This window comes from Anopheles cruzii, chromosome 2 (genome assembly GCF_943734635.1).
Source record: "Anopheles cruzii chromosome 2, idAnoCruzAS_RS32_06, whole genome shotgun sequence".
NCBI classification, from domain to species: domain Eukaryota; kingdom Metazoa; phylum Arthropoda; class Insecta; order Diptera; family Culicidae; genus Anopheles; species Anopheles cruzii.
The window spans coordinates 59,460,284-59,481,614 of record NC_069144.1 but is presented as its reverse complement, the minus strand read 5'-3'; the positions used below and the strand labels follow the sequence as shown (position 1 = coordinate 59,481,614).

General features: G+C 51.3%; 4 protein-coding genes across 5 annotated transcripts in view; 1 reads left to right on the top strand and 3 right to left on the bottom strand.

Moving 5' to 3' along the window:
- The first annotated feature begins 231 nt into the window (after positions 1 to 231).
- Positions 232 to 2,776, top strand: LOC128278329 (uncharacterized). Its single transcript, XM_053017039.1, has 4 exons — positions 232 to 613; positions 650 to 1,279; positions 1,529 to 1,753; positions 1,824 to 2,776. The coding sequence occupies exons 1-4, from the start codon at positions 232 to 234 to the stop codon at positions 2,747 to 2,749; spliced, it is 2,163 nt and encodes a 720-aa protein (XP_052872999.1). The 3' UTR covers positions 2,750 to 2,776.
- A 126-nt stretch (positions 2,777 to 2,902) lies between these two features.
- On the bottom strand, positions 2,903 to 5,092 carry LOC128267132 (tectonic; the record flags this gene model as incomplete). The annotated part of the gene is made up of 4 exons (XM_053003919.1): positions 2,903 to 4,215; positions 4,277 to 4,439; positions 4,499 to 4,687; positions 4,745 to 5,092. Coding segments are annotated over 4 exons (2,013 nt in total), but the record flags the coding sequence as incomplete, so codon positions are not given.
- A 64-nt stretch (positions 5,093 to 5,156) lies between these two features.
- Positions 5,157 to 5,690, bottom strand: LOC128268431 (B9 domain-containing protein 2). Its single transcript, XM_053005521.1, has one exon. It carries the CDS (start codon positions 5,688 to 5,690, stop codon positions 5,157 to 5,159), a length of 534 nt encoding a protein of 177 aa, XP_052861481.1.
- A 263-nt stretch (positions 5,691 to 5,953) lies between these two features.
- LOC128277713 (E3 ubiquitin-protein ligase CBL) overlaps positions 5,954 to 21,331 on the bottom strand; it is a 40,802-nt gene continuing 25,424 nt past the window's right edge. The window contains exons 2-9 of one of the 2 annotated variants that reach the window (XM_053016216.1): positions 15,779 to 15,925; positions 15,566 to 15,709; positions 15,358 to 15,474; positions 15,159 to 15,283; positions 14,962 to 15,083; positions 14,641 to 14,781; positions 8,363 to 10,566; positions 5,954 to 8,314 (exon numbers count right to left, since the gene is read on the bottom strand). In XM_053016216.1, coding sequence (XP_052872176.1) covers positions 8,101 to 8,314; positions 8,363 to 10,566; positions 14,641 to 14,781; positions 14,962 to 15,083; positions 15,159 to 15,283; positions 15,358 to 15,474; positions 15,566 to 15,709; positions 15,779 to 15,925 — 3,214 coding nt within the window. In that variant the 3' untranslated portion in view covers positions 5,954 to 8,100. Of the gene's footprint in view, positions 10,567 to 14,640; positions 14,782 to 14,961; positions 15,084 to 15,158; positions 15,284 to 15,357; positions 15,475 to 15,565; positions 15,710 to 15,778; positions 15,926 to 21,331 lie in introns of both variants that reach the window. The other variant, XM_053016215.1, reaches the window with a different exon arrangement.

Sequence of the window (21,331 nt, the reverse complement as noted above, 5' to 3'; positions counted from 1 at the left end):
AAGAAGCCCAAAAGATGTACAATTTATCGGGAGAAACGATGGGATTTGAAATTTCGAAGGGCGACAGCACTGACAGCAATCGATTCAGATTTGAATGTTGCTCTGACAATCGAACAACTGACAGCACCTCTCGTTGACGAAGAGAATTCTCGCGCTAAGAGAATCAACAACAAACATTGTTAGGATACAAACATTGAATGAAATTTTTAATGTTTCATGTTTTAATTTAGAATGAAGAAAGCCAGGCCTTGCTGTGTTCCGTTGTGCAAAGGGGAGAAGTTCCCGCTGGTCCACAAGTTCCCGGCGGACAACGATCGCGCCGAGCAGTGGAAAAAGGTGTTGAACTTGTCCGAATTTATAGCCGTACCGCTCGATATCATCCGAAAACGATACTTTGTGTGTTCGCGACATTTTCGTGATTCGGATTACAAAAACAAGGCCTCCAGGAGCATCAACATGACTGCAATTCCATCGTTGAATCTACACGCCCTGACCGATGCTGAAGGTTTGACGCGAATCATACCGCCGGCGATGCAACCACCCGATGCGCCGCCGCCAGTCCGAGCCACCCTTGCGCCGCAGCCGCTCCTGGATGAGCCCCTGTCGAAGTCGGGTGACGAGATGATACCGATCGTTCAAATTCCGCTAGCCGTGGATCCGATGGCCGATAAGGCGGACTCTACCAAGTACCAGCTAATCGATTTTATCGAAGAAACGTTCGCCAGCAAATCTCCGCCGAGGATGGACACGACGCCCGCCACGGTTACGGTCGTTAGCAAGCCGAGAGGGAGCAGCAGCTTGCTGGTTCCATGTTCGCCCAACGTCCAACCGATCGAGCTGGCGGCGTCTGACATACGGAGAGTGTTAGTCCAGAAACGCCGTGAAACGGTTAACGCCTCGCAGGCCCCGGTTATGCCCGCGGAGAAAATTCGCAAACTCTCGACGACGGTGGCCAGGGAACCGATCGTGCTGCAAAGGGTTAAATCATTGCCGCCGCTGGCGATACGAAAGTGTTCCACCAGCACGGCGATGACGCAAACGGAGTCGGAGGACGATCGGCTACTAGCTGCTGATAAGCAAATCGACCAGGATGAAACGGGCGACGGCGACGAGCCGACGAGCGGCAGTGGGACGACCAAAGTGTTGGCGCTTCTCGAATGCACCTCGGAGAACCTGCAGCGATTGCAGCGCAAGCTTCAGGAGCAAGGAGGTGTCTTCTCGCTCGACGAGCGATTGCTGCGGCTGGACGACGAACCGGACAAGGCCGGCGATGATAATGGTCAGTTCTGCGAAAGCGACGATGAGTCGTGCGTTCCCCCCGTGACCCGACAGTATCTCGTGCTTTCCGCTTATCAATCATTAAATAATTTCCATGACATACTGCGAGGGGGGCTAATATTAGCTCCGCTTCAATTGGCAAGCTTTACGATCCGGTTAAAGTCCGTGCCCCTTTTCTGCCTTCGCTCAGATTCTTCTCGGTCGATCGGGGTGTCGACATAATCTGTTTTCCACTTGTGACCACTTACAGACATGGGCTTGACTAAGGCGGACGATTCGAGCAAATTTCTGACGATCCGGAACTCGGACACGCAGGAAACGGTGCGGGTTAGCTACGTATGGTTGCGCGATCATTGCCGCTGCCCGGAGTGCTACAATGGAACCACCTTTCAGCGATCGTACTCCATTCTCGATCTGCCGGTGGACATTGAACCCCTTAGCAGTGACATCAACGATAACCAGGTCGAAGTTACGTGTAAGTAACGCTGAAGAGGGGGGAAAAGGCCTGTCTTATCGCAAAACGGTTTCCATTTCCTCATCGCCAGGGTCCGATGGCCATCACTCGTCGTACGATTTGACGGAAGTGTTCGACAATCAACTCGAGGTCTACCGCAGGCAGCTTAACGAGCGACGGTCACAGCTGGTTCTGTGGGATCGAGCGCTGATCGAGAATCGATGCTCGCAGGGCAGCGACGGGTATGCTCGCGTTGCTCTGAACGATCTGCTCTGCGAAGACGGGGTCATGCACCAGATCGTGCGCAGCTTGGTGACGTACGGGTTTGCCTTCATCACCAGGGTGCCACCGAATCAGCAGAGCACGGAGATGGCCATTAAGCGGCTTTTCCCGGTGCAGAAAACACTGTTCGGTGAAATGTGGACGTTCAGCGAGAGCAAAATGGACCACAGTGATACGGCTTACACAAACGAGTTCCTGGGACCGCACACGGACAACACGTACTTTAACGATGCGGCCGGTCTGCAGGTACTGCACTGCATCCAGTTCAACGGCACCGGAGCGGAAACGATTCTGGTTGATGGTTTTCGGGCCACCGAAAAGCTACGCGAAGCGGACGAGCCTGCATTCGATCGGCTGTGCGAGTATCCGCTCGAGGCGGAGTACATCGAGGAGGATAAACACCATCGCTACTTGGCGCCCGTCATCAAGCGGCACTGCTTGACGCGTTCGGTCGAACAGATACGCTTCAATCCGTCCGATCGTGCTGCACTGAAAACGCTGCCGACGGACATGGTGCCCCAATTCTACGAAGATTACCAGCGGCTGGCTCAGGTGCTGTACAGCAAGGAGATGCAGTGGCAGTTCCAGCTTACGCCTGGGACCGTGCTGATCTTTGACAATTGGCGCGTTCTTCACGGCAGGATGGCGTACACCGGGAAGCGTGTGATGACCGGATGCTATGTGGCACGCACCGAATATCAGAGCGTCGCTCGCACGATGGGTCTTATCGCTTGATCGAGTCTACGGGCCCGGAAGGGAAGAAACACACGGCGGAGTACAAATGGGCTCACAATGAGGGACACAGTTTTGCATGGAAATAAAATTAATACAAAAAATAGCACTTTCTTTATTTCCCCACACAGACACACTCACGCTCGCACACGATGTTTAGAATAAACCTGCGCTCCAACAGAAGCCAGCAACCACCACCACCATTATGCCGGATTTTAACGCGGAAGATGAAGAGGTAAGATCGAAGAACTGTACCTGAACGAAGATCGGCACCCGTATATCCTCCTCCTGACGGAATCGTAAATTTACGCGTGGTCCAAACACGATCTCCGCCTCGTGTACGATCGCCTGGAAGCGTACTTTTCGCACCCGCTCTACGGCATAGTAGATCCGATAGTCCACGTTGATGTGCATGTTGCTGCAGCTGAAAAACTCATCCGATGATTGTGTTGTTTCCGCGACGGTCTGCGCTTCGCTTCTCACGTTCACCGTGCGGACACGAACCCACTCGGAGGTCCGATTAACCGGATTGCCGTACTTCGAGACGTACAGATTGAGGTTTTCGTAGAGGCGACCCTCACCATCCGATCGCACGCCGTGCAGAAGATGAGAGTAGATACTTTCCTGCAGTTTGCCACAGAACCGAGTGTAATTGCGGCCGCCCGTCGTCGTGTTGGTGAGCCCCTCGGACGGTATGAAGTTGCAGCGGTGCCAGGAATCGACACCAAAGTTGATCGTTTCGTCGCTGGACAGGTGGCATCGGTTGCGTCTGCTAGCGGGTAACCGGAGGCGGAAAGATTCATCGGGCCGACGGGTTCCGTTCGTGAAGTAAGTCAACATCGTTTTTGGGGGGCCTGTTTCGGGGGTTCCACCATTGTGTGTTGTGGTACTATTCGGGGGCACTTCCAGAGGCGTTACGAGCAAAGGTTTGCCCTGAAGGTAGCCAAGATTGCCGCTCGTGTGGTAGGTTACGTTATGCTTTGGGCTAACGGGTGCTACAAACTTCACGGTGATTCGTTGCCACGCGTACTCCGAATCGTCACCGGTGCCTGTGTCCATTCGCTGGCAGAGTAGTTTCGCTTCGATCTTGAGGAGATTCGTGAAGTTGTGATTGAACTTTAGCACGATCGTGGGGCAGGACGTGTCGTAATCCTCATCCGAAAGCTCCACCAATCCTGCCGCAGTCGAGGTTGAATTCTGCGTGCAATTCCAGTCGCCCTCCTCAATCGCCGTGTAGCACACGGTGTACGTGACATTGAGGCAATCATCCGCCATGCAAGGATGCTCGGTGGCGGCGGATTTTTTGGGGGAACGGAAGAACCGACCGGTGGTGGACAGTTGATGCAGAAACTGACTGTTGAGAGTGGTTAGGTCGTCCGCCCGTCGACGGCAGCGATTGGAACGATCGCGCAGAAACTGCACCGGCTGATCGATCTGACAAGCACCGTTGGTGAGTGAATACGGAAGCGCTGGGGAGAGGACGCATTTTAAACCGGAAAAGAATACCATATCGAAACATTGAACCCTTACCAAATGTTTCCACGGTCTCACTGGTCTCGTTGTAGAAGTGAATCAGGTCATCGACACGATAGTGATCCAATCTTGCCTCTTCCGGCGGCACGGTGAGGTCAAGCGGAAACACATCCTTCCACTGGTGCTTCGTAGCATCCGCTTTCTGGTTTGGGTCGTAGTGCTGGAAGTAAGGTCCATTGTGAAGCATGTCGTCGTTTGTGGCATCCTTAGGTCTCTCACCCGTTCATCGCCTTCCTCGTGGATAGGCTCGACAAGGCACAGCAGCCCACCCTGAACCCGGCAGGATTGCAGTCCTTCGTCGTGATGATACTCTTCTGTGTGCAGTTGTTCCTGGTCGCAGTTGAATACCTTGAGGATGGCCTCACTGCAATCGATGTCGCAGCAGCAATTTACATCGCAAACGTTGATCTGAAAAGGGACTTTTATTAGATTCTCTTCGCTGGAAGTCTACACGCTGCCATCAACCTTCAAATCACACCGACAGTAGTATCCGGAAGGGATCAACTTTGCTGCCCGGCCTTGCAGCGGAACTTGGGGATATAAATCGATCGGTTGCACCGTCTCCGTTGCTGCCGTCGTCGTGGTGGCGGCACTCGGTGTAGAAGGACTGCTCGTAGTACTTTCGGTAGCCTTAGTTCCTGAAGTCAGGGTACTGGAACTGATGGTAGCCGCTGCCGTTGTCTCTACGGTGGTGGTGGTTGCCTCCGGTGTCGAAACGGTCACGTTGGGTGTCTCGGTTGTATTTATTTGATTTATTTTCGATACATCAATTTTGACGAAGCTTTGCACATTTCGATCACCGTTTTCCGGTCGACTGGGGGTCACGTAAGTCGCGGGCCCCAGAAAAGCCAGACACCCGACCACGGCCACTAGTGCGCTAGCGTAGCTCGACCCCATACTCGGTGAAGTTTTTGAAGATCAGCATCAACTCCAGCTCGACGGTGCCGGCCGTTTTCGTGAGCAGTTTGTAGCGCTCGATACCGGAAAACGCGATATCGCTCTTGGCCAGCGAGAAACCGCCGGTGTGAAACTTTTCGCGCAACGTATCGGCCAAACGTGGCGATGAGACCTTCCACGTGGTAATGCAAAGCTGCTGGGGACCGGGATGGGGTGGAACGAAGGCAAACCCGTATCCCACGGGCCAATATTGCTGGAGAGCGTTTACGGCGTACACCTCGACCTGCAACTTTGGCCAACCCTGGAGGCCGCGGCACGCCAGGTGTAGGTCGATTGGGGTACAGAAATCCGACCGCTGGTCGATTCGTGCCGTACTACAGCACGTCTGCCCCTCGGCGTGACCCTCGATCAGTTTCCAGCTCGAACCGTACTGGACACTCCAGCGACAGAAGAGGTTTGGTTCGTCAAAGTCAGCTGCCGATCGTAGCTCGCCAATTATGTGTATCTCCGCCATCAAATGGCCATCGCCTCACTGCGCCGTGTTGTAATCCGGAACTGAGTATTCATCAGGATGGTTTAAAATACGTCCCATCGACCATTGGGTCGCTAGGCGCAGACCAAACATACCGTCACCATGGAAACCATCACCGCCCGCCAGGTGTGGCTGCCATTTTGACACCGTTGGAGCGGAACAGAACGTTTAAATAAAAATGACAAACTCGAGGTAGATTTTTTGTAATTTATTTTCAGTTTTGCTTAGCGCTTGTTCGAGATTGATTCACTTTTCTCTGTCTAAGATGGGTTTTGTCTGTAGCAATATTGTGGGGAACATGTTTTGTTGTGATCGGTCGCCGGCGCGTGTCCCGTCGCCGGCCGTTTGAATGAAATTTTGAACTACACAATTACGTTTGGGCGATAAAAAGTGCTGTCTCTTGCGTTTGGTATTTGCTTTGCTTTCGCTGTTTTTGCTTCGCTGTTGTCTTATCCGTGTAAAGTTGAGATTATGTTTAGATGATTCTGAAGAATGTATAAAAATATATGATTCTTTGTCGCGTTTCAGACACTCTGTCACTATCTCCGTTAAGCGCGTTCCGATGGCGTATTTCCGACGGCGAGACCGACTGCAGAGTGGCTGTTGGTTTCTTTTAGTGAGTTTGCGCCAAGTCACACCACCGCCCCTTTAGTACTTTCTCATCTCCCGACCGAATACAGTTTAGAACAATTCACTCTAATTTGTTGATTGTATATTAAATACGATTTTGCTTTGCTATACCACATGGATTCGTCAGATTGTAGGCCTCAGACCGGGCCACCGTGGTTTGGTTGTTTCACTTGCACTCGTCGCTTCACTAGCTCGTACTTCACTAGCATCACGTTATTTACAAAACACACCTAACTTATGCATACACCGTGTTCCATCATTGTGCTACAGATTTCGGGGGTAGTGATGTTCGTCAACGGTCCCTCCTTTTGGTTGCAAAGGGAGTGCGTGCGCGAGCGCGCGGCACCGATGAGTATTGCAGGGTATACACATTATACATGATAGGACAAATCTTTTATGAGACTCCAGTAGGTTCTAATGTTGAAGGTTTAACGTGTTAGCTACCATCACCTACCACTGTTACCCGAAGAAAATATCGTGCACTTTGTACAGGGCCCTCTTAAAAGTCTGCTATTGCTCGTTAGATTCGGTAGAATTTGAGTGAGAGTTTTTTTTTCACACAGCACACGCACACACAGTATTTGCTCCCACGATTACACTTTAAATTATATTTATACTTCAATTCGTCAGTTAGTCAGTTCTAAATGCCCGTTTGAGATTGCTACAAACAACCGGTCGGGATGATGGGTTTACTTTACGCAGTCAATCCGCAGTTAAATCCGACCATCACTAGAGCGAAAATTCCTCTTTTTCATTGCCCACAATTCACCGTGTTCCGCGCTGCTGCTCAATTACTTTGAATGGAATTGTGAAGCGCCTCTTCACTTCGACAGTTATGAGAAAAGAATCGATCAGTCAGTCCAGTGGCCACTACAAGGAAAAGGCATGGTAGTAGTAACGAAAGAAACTCGGATGCCCTCGGATTGGGTGCGCCTGGTGGTCCCGACTTGGCCCTAATACAGTTATCTCCTCAAAGACCGACCACAAATGACTAGGGGCTGGGGGTTACGTTATTTACATCCGCAAACGGAGTTTTCGGCTTGCGGCGGCCGTTTCGGGTTTGGCACTCTGCTGGGCCGCAGCTCTGCAGTTTCGCGTACCTCCATTCACAGTCGAATCTCAGTGGAATGACACGGCAAGCCAGAGAAACTTCCACAACCGGGCAACACCGATCGGACAACTGATCAGGATCAGGAATGTTATTGGCCACGATCCACGATCTGTGTGGATCGCAGAATAATAGATCAATACTCAACTAAAGTACGATTCTTTACCCCTCGCTCTCTCCCTCTCTCTTTCTCTCTCTTTCTCTCTTTGAGGCCTAGCTAGCTAATCAACTGAAACACTCTTTCGCTTCTCAGTAAGGAACTAAAGTAAAGCTTCATTTGATGAAAGGATAATAATGTTATCCGTACACGCACACCAAACACACCCGTATGGTCACGCTCAATGATCCTACACAATCTTTTAATGATCTTCTAACTATGGCCCATTCCAAGGCCGCAGCACACGATACAAGCAAGTGTGATTGCTGATCGCTTGAATTTAGAGACATTATTTACAGTTCGGTCACTTTCGGATAATCCACCCCGTTTTGTTCCTGCACCTCTCTATCCAATATCTGTACGTTGACACGTATTGCCATGCCCTACACTCGATAACCCGGTTCCGGACTCCGGTGCCTAGTAATGATTGTGTAGAGTCCGGCGGTTCCGCAGGTCTTTCGCGCGATATGAACGAAGGCTTTCAGCGGACGCTCCCCTCAACCGCCGCCACTTTTGCTCACAAACTCGTGCAGGATGTCGCACGCCATTTCGATGTTGTTGCGCGAGATCCCGAGTGCCGTGATGACGTTCTCCTTTGAGTAGCCCTCCTGCATGAGGCGCGCTATATACTCGAGGTTGATATTTTCGTACGGCACGTTCGAGTTGTTATTGTTGTTGATCGGATAGGACCGGGCCCCGGCGGCGGCGGTACTACCCTCCATCACCATTATGGCCCCGGCGCCAAGCCCTGGCGATGACGAGAGGCTGGAAAGATGATTGTTGTTACTTTTGCTCTTGCTATTTGCGGCCACCGTAGAGGGCAGCCCGTCCCCGCCGTCCGTCGCCGTCGTTGCTAGGCAAACGTTTTCGTACAGCAACGGTTTGCTTCCGCCAGCGGATGCGGACAGCTGCGAGGAGGTGATCGATTTACAGGGTGGCGGATGCGGTAGGATCTTTGCGGCTCCGATGCCGCCACCGCCGTTTGCCGGTAGCGACTGGTGCCGCTGGTGGTTGTTCACGGGCTGGGACACTGCGGCGGAGGACGCTTGCGACGAAGGTTGGTACTGGGTGCGTGGCTGGGGCTGCGGTTGCCGCTGGGGCGTCGGTTGTGGTTGTGCCGGGGCCGGTTTGAACACAACCGTCGTCGTTGTCGTCGTTGTTGCGCTGCCCCCGGGAGCGAGTTCCGTGCTGGTGCCGCTGGTTTGTACCGTTACGAGCCCATTCAGGTTGCTGCTGCTGACCGAGGCCGTCGGTTTGAACTGGTACACGTTGTTCGGCGTAAGGGCCGCCGTCAGGATGAGGCTTTGGTCGGACTTTTCGTCCACCTTCAGGATGATCGGATGGCGCGCTTCCGGTGGCCGCGTGTCGATGATACCGACGATCGTTTCCGCGGGACCCACGATCACCTTGTCGATGGCACTGTCACCCCCAAACGGGTCCAGCGGGTTCGTTCCACCGCCGGGAAGCGCATTGGCACTCGAACAAGGGCAACCGCCGCCACCGCCACCACCGCCTGTTGATCGATCGCTGCTGATGGCAATGTTTTGATGCTTCGGAACCGGCGGTGGAACGGGATGCTGAATGCTGGGTGCTTCCGGTGCGGGAACACCGTCCTTTGGCGCTAGGCGCGCCGCAAGCAACGAGAGGTTCTCCGAGCTGCGGCTCAGATTGAGTCCGCTGGTGATCTGGTTCGATAGGTTGCACAAGCTCGAGGCAGTTGCAATGATCTGGTTGTTGTTGCGGGACGTCGCTTGAAGCAGCGCTTGCGTCGTGGCCGTTGGTGGTGGGCATCCGCGGTTCACGGAGGATTTCTGCAACCGATTGTCACAGGCATTGGCGCACTGGGAACTACCGCTGGCCAAGATCCCCGGTGAGGACTTTCGCGGTGGCAGCGGCGGTGGCGTCGTGGTGCACTGTCTCTGGTGCGCCGCGTGCTGGTAGATCGACTCCAGCGAGCTGGATGAGGTCGTCTCGCTCGAGAGGGCTTTGTTGAAGGCCTTCAGGATCAGGTAGCTGCTCGGCGACGGGCTCCCGGAAGTGGGCCCACTGGCGCAGCTCACCGATGCGACCGGTGCGCTGAGACGGTTCAGCTGTTGCGCCGTCACCACCGACTGCTGCTGCTGCTGCTGCTGTTGGTGGTGGTGATGATGGCTTCCGCACGGCAGCGCCGCCACACCGCCACCGCCAGTCTGCGGTAGAAGGGAAGAGGATGAGGATTTGTTACACTTGACCAGATTGTTGTGGTGTCCGCCGCTGCTGCTGCTGCTACTGCTGTTGCTACTGTTGCTGTTGCTGTTGCTGCTGATGCCGGAGGAGCCAGTGCCGTTTGCGTTAAGCGAGATGTTAGTGTGCGTGGCCACCAGATTGCCGTTGACCGTGTGGGACACGGTGGCCGTCGGAGGCGGTGGCGCAGAGGCGGCCACAGCAGCCGCCTGTGCGGCCGGTGAGCTTAACACCGGAAGCACGGTTCCGGCGGCACCCGCGGCAGATGAAGAAGTCGTCGACGTGGCGGACGATGATGACGAGGTGGTGGAGGAGGAAGAGGAAGAAGATGACGATGACGATGAGGATGATGAGGAAGAGGACGATGACGAGGAGGACGAGTTTGCGGGTGAAGCGGAGGCCGGATTGAGCACGGAACCGGCCACCGCTGGGATCGCGGGCGCAACGCCACTCGCTCCGCCGGCACACGATTGCTGAGGCGGAGCCGACGGTTGGTGGTGACCCATGCCCCCCATGGCCGAGGGACCGCCCGCGTAAATATCGCTATTGCTTAACACCGGTGCCGAGGGCTGCTGTGGGCCAACCGTCGCCGCCGTCGTCGTCGGCGTCGAGTTTGTCGTTTGCTGGCGGCGTGGCAAGCGAGGCGATGAGTGCGGGCTTTGCTTTTCGTTGTTGTTGCGTGCCAGGGTCATACTATTGCTTAGCGCGTGCAGGGATGAGGTGGCAATGTTGAAGTCATCCTGTACATCCCGTGTGTATGTGTGTGTTGTTGGTTTTGTTTGTTCCCCGCCGGATCCGATTCCGAGGTGATTCCGGTGGAACAAGCACGCATCGGCCCCCCAAAAACCACACAAACGCCATGGCCATCAGCGATGACCCGGTGGGGGGGGACACAACCGATCGACACATCGAAAGAGAAAGGAGATAGAAAGAGAGAGAGAGAGTGGAGAGAGAGAACGACAAGAAAATGAGACTCACGGCATCCGAAAACCACAATTTTGGAGGAAACAAATTGACAATTTTGAAGGATTTGCGTGCATAGGCGTGCTAACAAATGGCGTGCTGAGGGAAGTGTGTTGATAACGTTACACGCCACACGTGAACAAAGTGATAAAAACACGTAGACACAAACACAAACAGAATTGCAAAACATGCAAAGGATGGAAAAATGTGCGAAAATTAAAAAGGGTGGTTTAAAACCAATAATTGACTGGCACGAGCATTTGAATGTCCCACTTCGCGCGTGCTAATATTCAACGGGAGAACATCATCAACATCTGATTGGACGCCACACGCCCCTCGCCGGGTGTTCATTAATGAGAAGATTGAAAGGATGCCATTTTTCAATCATTGCCCCAACGCCATAATCAATTCGGAAATGATAAACTCCCGGGCGGTGGGCAGACTTGAAAGTCCTGCCATGCCATGAAAAGGGGATTATTTAACATATTTTGCGTTTCAATTTCCGAACTCCCGCCCCGGAGCACGAAAGCTCCGACATGTGGCGTGTCATGATGGGTAGAGCGCGCGATGGGTTGGCCCTAGGCCCCAGAGGAGCACATGAGATTAATGGTGTCCCGTTTTTCATCGCTTGATCATTCTGCATTTTCTCCCGTCGTTTGGCTGTCGGCCGCATTTTCTGGAAAACGAATGCGCCTAAGTGGGGCAACCGGCGAAGGATTGTAGTAAGGCCTGTCCGGCATGTAAGGCCCTTAAAAAACACCGTTTCAGTGCAAAATACTTTACAACCAGTCCAGCTGATGGCGATTTTTTTTTTGGGTCTACCCAACCACAGCCTACTCAGCAACTCAGCAGTTTGATCGATCCCTTTTTAAAGACCCCGTTGTACTAAATAGCCTGCGTACTTAGAAGCGAACCATTAAATACGATCGCATTTTTCCGTTTTTTCCCTCACGTGTGGCGATAAAAATGGTGACGGGCGTTATCCTTGATAATCCTTTTTTCCTTGCCACCATCCTTTACGGTGCGGCGCAGATACCAATGAACCGCGGAGCGTTGCCGGTCGTGTATATAACACAGACACATGATGTATTATGTGCCCTGCCCTGTACGCCTCTCGCCAGAAGGTTTTGCATGATTTATTACACTTTCTGCTGTTTGGTGCTCTCAACCGTTGTTGATAGAGGTTTTTTTTTCGTTTCGTCTCCCCAATCGGCACTCTCTCTGTCCTGGAGCAAATGTGTTTCGTTCTACTGTTTCTGCTGACTGGGCACAAAAAATGAGCTTTTTGTTTTTTGCCCCCCCGTTCGGCTCGGTTATTGGCAAAGGGTTTTTTTTTGTGCCGGAAAAAGGAATTGCAATCAAGCGGGATGCCGGTTGACCTCTTAAAACACACAAATAATGGTGGCATTTGCAACACGTTAATGTTTTCGAGCACATTTCGAGTTGCAGCTGACATTTCGCCAGGAAAAAGGGTTACTATGATCAGATTTGGATGTTCCCTTTGGAAGTTGAACTGGTGAGTCCCGATCTTACTGCTCGAAAAACTTAATATTTAATCCTATTAATGGTCACGCAAAAATACACTTAACAACGGCAACTGCATGCAAGTGAAATACATTCCTTTCGCAGGTGACAAGCAAGGACCTCAGAACGTGAACGTGAAAAAGTGACTAACTACAGGGAAGAAAGATCCGGAATCGAATCTTGGACGAAATAATGAGGCGCGATTGGGTGAATTTTTGAGGGATGATGATATCGAAATCATCGGAATTGATTTATTTCGTTCTATTTCAACGCTTTCTTTTTTATTGCTTCAACTTACTTGCTCTTAATATTCGAAAAATTGTATCTACCTAATTTCGTTTGCCTCCAAACGTTTGCAGTTCAAACGTTTAACCTATACGCACTAGAGGCTTATTGCGTTATAATAAAACAAAAAACACAGGATTTCGTTGATTGGTCGGGGCGGTGTGCGTTTTGCGAGTTAAGATTAAGAGGACGGCGGCAAATAACCGGGCTCTTCCGGGAGAGTAGCAAATAAATACCTTATAGCGCTAACAAAAAACTGGGAAAAATGGTTGGCATTGGTGGAGCAGTGTTAATACACACCTGTACATAGTTTAACTCAAATGGCAGTCGGCAAAAGTTGTGATCGAAGGGGTAATTTTGCTAACGTTTGAAAGCCGATATTGCTGATGATCAGGGAAGAGTGAAGAGGGAGTGTAAAACAAAATTACCTAACTTACGAGAACGCATTCACAAGCAGCAAATGGCCAATTTCTTCCAAAGAACAATAGCTTTTTTTTGTTTTTGAACTTAACTACGCTACTGCTACGAACTACACGGGAGACTCTTACTTAACCGGACTATGGTCCTATCTTTCTCCCAACGCGGTGCTATCGTACTAATCGTATCCTTCTAATCATCACAAGAATTTTAAGCACTTGTTTTCTTATCCAGTTCCCTCGTGTCGGCTTCCGAACATTTTCTTTTCGATTGTTTTAACTAACTTATTTACCAGCTCTCCCTCGCCATTCGCCATCCAGGTTCGTATGTACACTATTGTTTGAACAGTTTTTCCCTACTCTTGCGCGCCACGATCGGTAGCCTCTGTCCAGCAGCTGTGTTAGCAGGGGAAAGTGTATACTATTCAACGGAGTATTTTATTCGATTATGCTGAGTACTTTGCTTAGATTGAAGTATGTAGATTGAAATACTTATTTGGTACTACACAAGTGAACGGGGAGAAGCAGATGAGATACTATAAAAATAACTGCTCTTTTGTCGTATTCTGCTCCGGCCGAGACGTGGCTCGGGTTCGATTGATATCGGATTTTCCGATTGCTTCGAATTACAATGTTACTATCAAATTATTGATAATGATTACCTCCATTATACGTTATTCTATGTCACTGTGTCGAGCCGAAATCGACTCACGTGTGGCTTGGGAGTATCGTTACTAATAGTCGCTCCTGTTAACGGCGCATAATGGGTTCTCTGCCAACGGATGGACGCTACACCTCAAAATAATAAACAATTTGGCTAAACAGAGCGACACACACTGCACGTAGAGAGTGTGTCGTAAAATGGAAAACTGGCGTGTAACTGAATACCTATTGAGTGTGTTTGCTGCTATGAGTTCTTTCGGGCGCAAATAGTGAAACGATGATAAAAAGCTTTGTCAGCAGAACATGGAGCTTTACGTTCGGGACGTTCACGAAATGGCTCACAAAGATTGTCGTATGATGAGAGTGTGAAAGAAAAAGGGAAACTGGATCAGGAAAAAGCGGACTCGTGTGTTGGCATCTCTTAATTGTTGTTACCGAGCACATTACTGCATTCTACGCTACGGGAGCTTGAACTAAAAGGGAACGATGGGAAAAACACTGATGCTTCAGACAAGTGGACCAACATTACAAAAACCCATTAACTAGCATTGCATGAAGAAAAGAAAAACAAACGATTGATGCAAAGATGATGCTGGTGAAGGGATGACCGCTAAGAAAAACGCGTCTCTCTGCTGGCTTGGGCACCCCGCAGGGGAGCTTAACGAAAACAATAACACACACAGAGAACACACAAAGGAGCGAGTGCGAATTGTTGTGCTATTTGTGGAAGGATCTTACAGACACATACAGGCACAACGGGGGCATGTTGGTTTCATGTTGTTTCATGTGGCGGAGGTTTGACTCGGGATTGGGGGAACCAAACTGGGCTAATGGTGATGGTGGTGATGAGAGTGTGTGTGTGTGTAGTGACATGGAGCGAGCGAGCGGGCAGGCGGACGGGCGGGCGGGCAGGCAGGCAGGGCGAGAACGAGCGTATAAGACTAACACTGTGTCTCACAGTACCTCCGTATCGTCGTCGTGATCGTCGTTCTGGAGCTGCTGGCGACCGTTGGCCGAGTTGCGATTGTGCTGCCGCTTCGGATCGAACGCGTCCACCACGATCTGTTCCGTTCCCTTGATTTCTGCCCTACAGAACGGACAGCCCTGCGGGAGAGAGTAAACGAAACAATGGTGCCCCGTTACAATGCTGCCAAGTGATCTTTTTCCAATTCGCTGAGGCTTTTTCCAATTCGCAATAAGTTTTTCCGACATTCCGAAGGTCACCCCACCACCAAAGGGACCCTTTTCATTGTCAAAAGCACAGGCACAGTGGCTTGGTCTTACCTGTCCTTCCGAATCCACCTGCCAGGCCGTTAGGCACGGCGTACACAGGAGATGGCCGCACGGTTCGATGCGAATGTCCTTATCGTTTTCGGCACAGATTTTGCACAACTGAAAGGTGCTCCCTGTGGTGAAGAGAGATGTGGTAATGATGGTAAGAAATCCACAACCCACCAGCAGCCGCGTGGCGTGTTACGTACCCATTTCACAGTACAGCTCGTACTGTTCCTGTGTCACAGTGATATGATCCTCGAGTGGACTTTGCACGGCAAACGATAGGTCCGGATTGTTTGGTTTGCCGTCGGGGAACAGATAGAACCCTTCCCTGTGAAAAGAACGCGAGACGCATCGTAAAGGTTGCTCGTAGAAGAGGTGGAAGCAGAAGGAGACCCCCCTTACCTATGGCCGTCTAGTAAAGCTTGACATAATGACTTATTCTGTGGGATCGTCTGCAGGATTTCGCCTTCTTGCGTCACGTAACCTATCGCCCACTGCCCTAACCGTGTGCAGGATAATCTGGATAATCGCGGAGGACGAAACAAACATTAATTGTGTGGCCCCGGGGGGGAGGGTTGGTTGTGATTGGGTGGGATCACGACGTGCTTACCTGAAAACATAACTACCAGCCTTATTGATATACTTTTGTAAGCGGGCTTTGACTTCGTCGTAGGTTAGGAAAGCTACGTAGCCTGGGTGAGTCACAGCAAGGATTTGCCAATTTCTCAGCAACGTATTCCAGGGTTGAAACAGCCTGCAAGCCAAAAAAAACGGTACGCTTAGCACACGATCTGGGGGCAACGACTCACCGATCCGGTCTCACCTTGTAAACACATCAAATTCAAAATTTGATATATAATCATTGCACGTTAAGTCTATGGTGGTTTTAAGCGCCATCGCTTCCAGCCCGGAGGAGATCGGATGCACCTGGGACAGCTCTTGCCGGAACAGTTTCCACGGTACGAGCGTGCTGCGAAAGTAGAGATAGAAGAAGAGGCATGATTAATGGGTGATTGTAGTTTTCCGTCACAGATTTGTTGGCGTTTAAAGGCGCCTGAAATCAAGTCAGTCGCTTCGTCAAACGTAGTGGGGTCTCGTGAATAAACGAAGGAGCCACCTTGAACTTGCACTTCCCCTTTCACTCGCTCTCTGTTAGACCTTAATTATTTAACCCAACCCAGTGTGGGCCCGATAAAGGGACCTTCCATAGTGTGCCTTCAGCTCGCGGTAGCTCCCCGGCTCAAAAGTAATTAGACAGTGCGTCGTGAATAATTACAGATTACACGAAGAAACGAATCAATTTCTCATTAAATTACCATCGCCGCGCGGAACCGCCGCGGCGCTACGGTGCTTCGTAGCGCGCTTCGACCCTCGTCGGCCCACAGCAACGCTCTTGGCCGCGGCGTCGTTATACTTGAATTTAATGATGGCAGCAGCCACCACAGAGACCCGGGCAGGAAGTTTTCATCATTAAAAACTCATCCCATATGCCGGGTCGCCGGTGAACGATAGGCGAAGGTCTCTGCTCACCGACTACGACGCCTTCTTCGGTGGATCAGCGGATGACTTTTCATTCACCGGCCCCGGCCGTCGTCGTGACTATCGTGTGGAACTGGTTCGATCTTTATTTCATGAGAAGAAGGCGAAAAACAAAACTGGAATCCTTTTCATTCGGGTCGACGGCGTTTTTGCTGATGATAGAAAATTTAATGGAGAGCCCAAAGTCTCGTCGGGGCTCGGATCGGGATTACCGGGAAGGATCCCGCACCGGCCGGTGAAGTGTGTGTACCTGTGCACACAGCAGGATAATGGCGGTATAATGGCCGTGGTGTCTGCAAGTCCCGTGTAGCAGATCCAAGCGGCCATCTTCAGAACCTTCTCTCGGTGGGCATCGCCTTCTGCGATGTTTAAAGAGCCTGTGTGACGTTATGAAAACGTTCTTCGAACTGCATGAAAGGTGTCGTCATTCATTTATCGATGTGTGAAACTGTACCCGTAGGCACGTTGTTGCACATTTGAAAACACTTTGCGCTCTCGGGAAGGGCTTTTAATTTGTCAGACCCATTCGTTGGGTGAGTGGGCGCACAAACCGACGGCATCGCAGGATAGCACGGGAAGACACCGTGCACCGCTGGTGACGAGGCAACAAAGTTCTACGTGTTTTGTCAGGAAAAGGAAGTGGATGGGAGTCCCACGGCAAATGCTTTTTGCACTGATTGTAGCCTTCCCGGAAAGCGGCGAACGGCAGCTGGGGAAAGATGAAAATGGCATGAAACCATGCTATTTCTTGCCCGAGGTAAAAATAGAATCGCTTCCTTCCTTCAAGGCGTTTGGTGGCCGCTAACGCACCGCACCGAGAAACAGGTGCTACCAGGGTCCTTGTGCGCCGCGCCCTTGGCACAGGCTGTGTGCTATGCAGAAGTAATCTCGTTTAATTCACTCTGCAGGCGGCGGCGTTAATGGATGTGCTTTTCCCGTTTGAAGCGCCTACTACGCGCGCCTGTCAGTCAGTCACAGTTGGCGGCTGGAAGTTGCTCACTTCGTTCCGAGCCTGCTTTGCCCGGTGTGGGTTTTGTGCACTTTTATCGCACACTCCGCGCGAACGAAGGACCGTACGCGGTGGTGGCCCTTTAAAAATCAAGGGAAAACAATCGCCTCAACCCTTGACGGCCGCCGTGGCCGTGGCGAAGACGTCCGGGCGGCCGCGGGCCGCCTTTCTTTTAATTAAACGGATGTGTGTGTGTTGGGGATAGCGAGTGGAAGTGTATAAATCAATTAATGTGGATTGTTTTTCCCTAGCCGTTCGTCCGCCATCGGTAACCGGTTCTCGCGAGCAGAACCGGGAGAGCGTGTTTGTGCTGTGGTTAGTGTGGACGGATAAGATGAATCGGTTGTGTGTGCTGCACAGGATGATGAGAAAGCGATGCTCAACACTAAAAGGACTCTGCGCGTTCTATTCATTTCCTGCCCGGGCCACCTTATTGCCGGCGCTGCCGACGATGCAACGAAATTAATGGAACCAGCGCCGTGGAAAGATAGACGATAATGATCTAGTTTTCTTCCTGGGTTTCATCCGCCGGCCGAGCATGCATGCCGGCCAAGGGTCGGAAAAATCAATCCGAAAGCGAGTCCGTTAATTTGCCTTCGTGCAGTCTTGGTGCATACCTTCGGTATGGTTTGGGACGACAGCGCGATGCTATCGGGATCGAATAATGTCTTCAGACCCGAAATTCTCACCCGTCCACCGGCTTTCGGTTACTGGGCTAATCACATAGTTTTGACCACCCGGAGGGACACGTTTTCGTATCTAGGGGATGTGTGAGAGCACCCAAAACGAATGGCCGCAGTTTAAAGAGAAACATTTCAATCATGCAACGCGCTTTAGTGTCGATAATTTGATTAATGAAACGAAGATCTGATTTGTTCTCATAAAAATAAACGCTTAGAAATTCTTTCAAAAGCATAACTTAATGCAGGTCTATTACTGGTTGGATTTTGATCGAAAACGAAGCGTACATTTATCATAACTTAAACGTTTGTTAACGGATTAACAGAACCGCAAATTATTATATATTTAAGTCCTTTAAATCCTGGCTGGTAAATCGTAACGTATGGTGGCATAACAAGATGCAGAACTAGTCTTTTCCGAGCTTATTTATAGCACCGTAAAACTTGCTGTAAGTGACATAAACCACTCGCTTCGGCGAGATTGATTTAAAACGGTTATCACCGCGTGCCCACCCGTGTAAGTGCATGTTGCAATCGAATAAACAAGGGCATCATCGAATGCAACATCCTCTCCAGTAGTCGTTGCCGCGGTGTGCAGTGTTTGGGAGGTCCTCCTTCTCGTCGTTGTCGTCTAACCACCGAACACACACACATTAAATTCGTTTCACTTCCGTCGCAAGGACTTCATTTTTGCCACCGAGAGCACAAACCGAGGAAAGGTAACGCTGGGCGCAGCCACTGAAAGTTCGCTCGTCTTTGCTGTTGATTTTTAGAAACAATTCTCAACTCCTCCCGCGACTGGGAAGCTTTATATTTACTGTGTGTGTGTGGTGGCCCTGGAAGGCGGATTGATTTACGACATACAGGCAGCAGCAGCAGCAAACGTTCCGGTTAAAAGTGAGCACTCTGCACACCACCCGGAAGCAGACACTCCACGACGAAGAAAGTTGCTTATAGGTTGGCAATGAGGACTTCTCCTGGCGGCACTGTTGGGAAGCATTCGCCGAAGAATGTCATTCAGGGAAGTGTTTGTGGGAGGTAAAAACTTGGTTCCACCGTGTACTTCAGGCTCCAAGGACGTGAATAAAATGCAGTCAACCTTCTCAAGATGCCGGGGCGCGCCACGGGACGCATGGGAAGCCGGGAGGGGGAACGCCATAAAAGTAATTTTTCAGTAACTTCAACCATACTTGATCTTGACTGATGTCGGCTGCAGGTCCCCGCCCGCCCGCAGGACGCCACGGCCATGGTGGGGCCAGCTTCTCACTTTGTGTCCACAAGTTGCGAAATGGGGCAGACCATTTTCAGGCAGATAAATCCTCGACGGAGGACCGGGAAGCGCTACAAAGGTTACACGTGCTAACGGGCGTAACACAATCATAGTGCTGCGCTGCGCTCCTGGTTTCTCCCGTCGCTGGCGGAATTGAAAGCGGACTTTACGAGCAAGTTTAGCACAAATTCAATAGCCGAGCTCACGGCACGGTAAAGTTTGCGCCTCAGCCCCCGCGTACGAGGCACGTGGAGTCGGACGGAAATTTCCGCAAAGGACATCTTGTTCCTCCGCTCGGCAAATGGAAGCCACCGTGGCAGAGGCGGCACAAGCCTGCTGGGGCCACGTGTGAGAAATCTGAGAAGGATAAGCTTTTATGGGCACATTTTAATCACACTTCGATGGCGGTCTCAATTAAGGGTGCATCATTATCACAGAGTGATAACAGAATTAACGGGGGCCCTAATTTTTATTTGCCCCAGGGATTTGCCTAGACAGCCGTCGGACTCGGACTCCGCTTTCCTCGCTTTCGAGCTGGCCCCTGTTGATTTACACGGCACCGGAAGTGCAATAAAAATCCATAAAAAATTGTATCATCAAGATGGGGTCGTCAATTTGGTCTCTCGAGGCCTATCGCTCTTTTCTCCTCACTCTAGGCCACCCCCCACTTGACACTTAGCCCGGGCCGGCAAGAGGAACGGATAAACATTTTATGGCCGCCCCCCCGCCGTCATCGTAATAATCGTCAGATTGCTTCTTTATCTTCCGGAACCGGATGGGAAAGGGGCCCGACCGGTGATAGCACGAAACGATGGACACGACGTCAACGCGACGTCGTGCATTGTCGCCGCCGGTCGTAAAGTTGTGAAAAAGTAATCTCGAGCTTCGTTGCCGAGACTCAACCAACAGCTCCCCGGTCACCGGCCGCAGAGCTCGGATGGATGGATTGAGAGATCTCGATCAATCCATCTCGGACAGAGCTGGCGTTCAATCACTTTCGAGGACCTCCACAATGGTGGCAGGTCCTCCGCCTAGGGCGGGCTAAATGAAAAGCCCAACAATCGGTTTCATGAATATTTTCCTAACCCGCAAAACTTGGGCGCTCCCGAACCGAGCATCCTTTGCCCTGGCCCTTGACTGGCTGCCGAAAGGGTGGCAAGTGAAATCCATCAAATATTACACCATCCTCGGGATCACGGTCACCGAACCTTCCCAAGTGTGTGACGAGAACTAGGTGTCAACGGGTGTGTTTGAGGTGCGAAGACACCGCACACTGGACCGGCGATATGATTAATGGCGATATATTGCAAAATCGCTGTTTACTTTTTGCCCGTTTTAATCCATCATGAATGTGATGCTCTCGCTCCCGAGTGTGCCATCTCCTCGTGATACCCCTTTTTTCGGTGTGTGAGCTACAGCATGGATCGTGTGTCCCGCGACGGCCTCCCCGGATGTTCAGCATCCGCAATCGCAGACTCGCTGCTCTGTGCACGAAGCCGGAAACGATGGCGTAGCAGCAGCACTCGACTCGGCTCGGTTGCGCTGAATTGGATGGGACACACACTTCAAAGGCAGGGCCCTGTGCCTCTGTGGATGGCCACCCCATCACGTTGTAAGACATCGGACAGTGAGTGAGATCAGCAAAAAGCTGGACCAAAAAATCAGATATCATATTTCAGCTCGGGTCCACCCGCTCGGGGCGTCCGCTAATAATTTGAAGATCCACAGGGCGCGACGCGTGCAAACAAACCGAAACCGTCGCCGGCTAGAAACTGTCGAGGTCGGCGAGATTTGTGTCCTCCCGCCGCACCGATCAGTTATGTGTCTGCTTTTTGTTTTATCTTAGGGCGATTTTTTGCGGGTCAGCTCTGCAGAATC

Coding starts and splice junctions, on each gene's coding strand:
- LOC128278329 (XM_053017039.1), top strand. CDS start 232: ATGAAGAAAGCCAGGCCTTGCTGTGTTCCGTTGTGCAAAGGGGAGAAG. Junction 614..649: donor TGAGCCCCTGTCGAAGTCGG/GTGACGAGATGA, acceptor AAATTCCGCTAG/CCGTGGATCCGATGGCCGAT. Junction 1,754..1,823: donor TAACCAGGTCGAAGTTACGT/GTAAGTAACGCT, acceptor CCTCATCGCCAG/GGTCCGATGGCCATCACTCG.
- LOC128268431 (XM_053005521.1), bottom strand. CDS start 5,690: ATGGCGGAGATACACATAATTGGCGAGCTACGATCGGCAGCTGACTTT.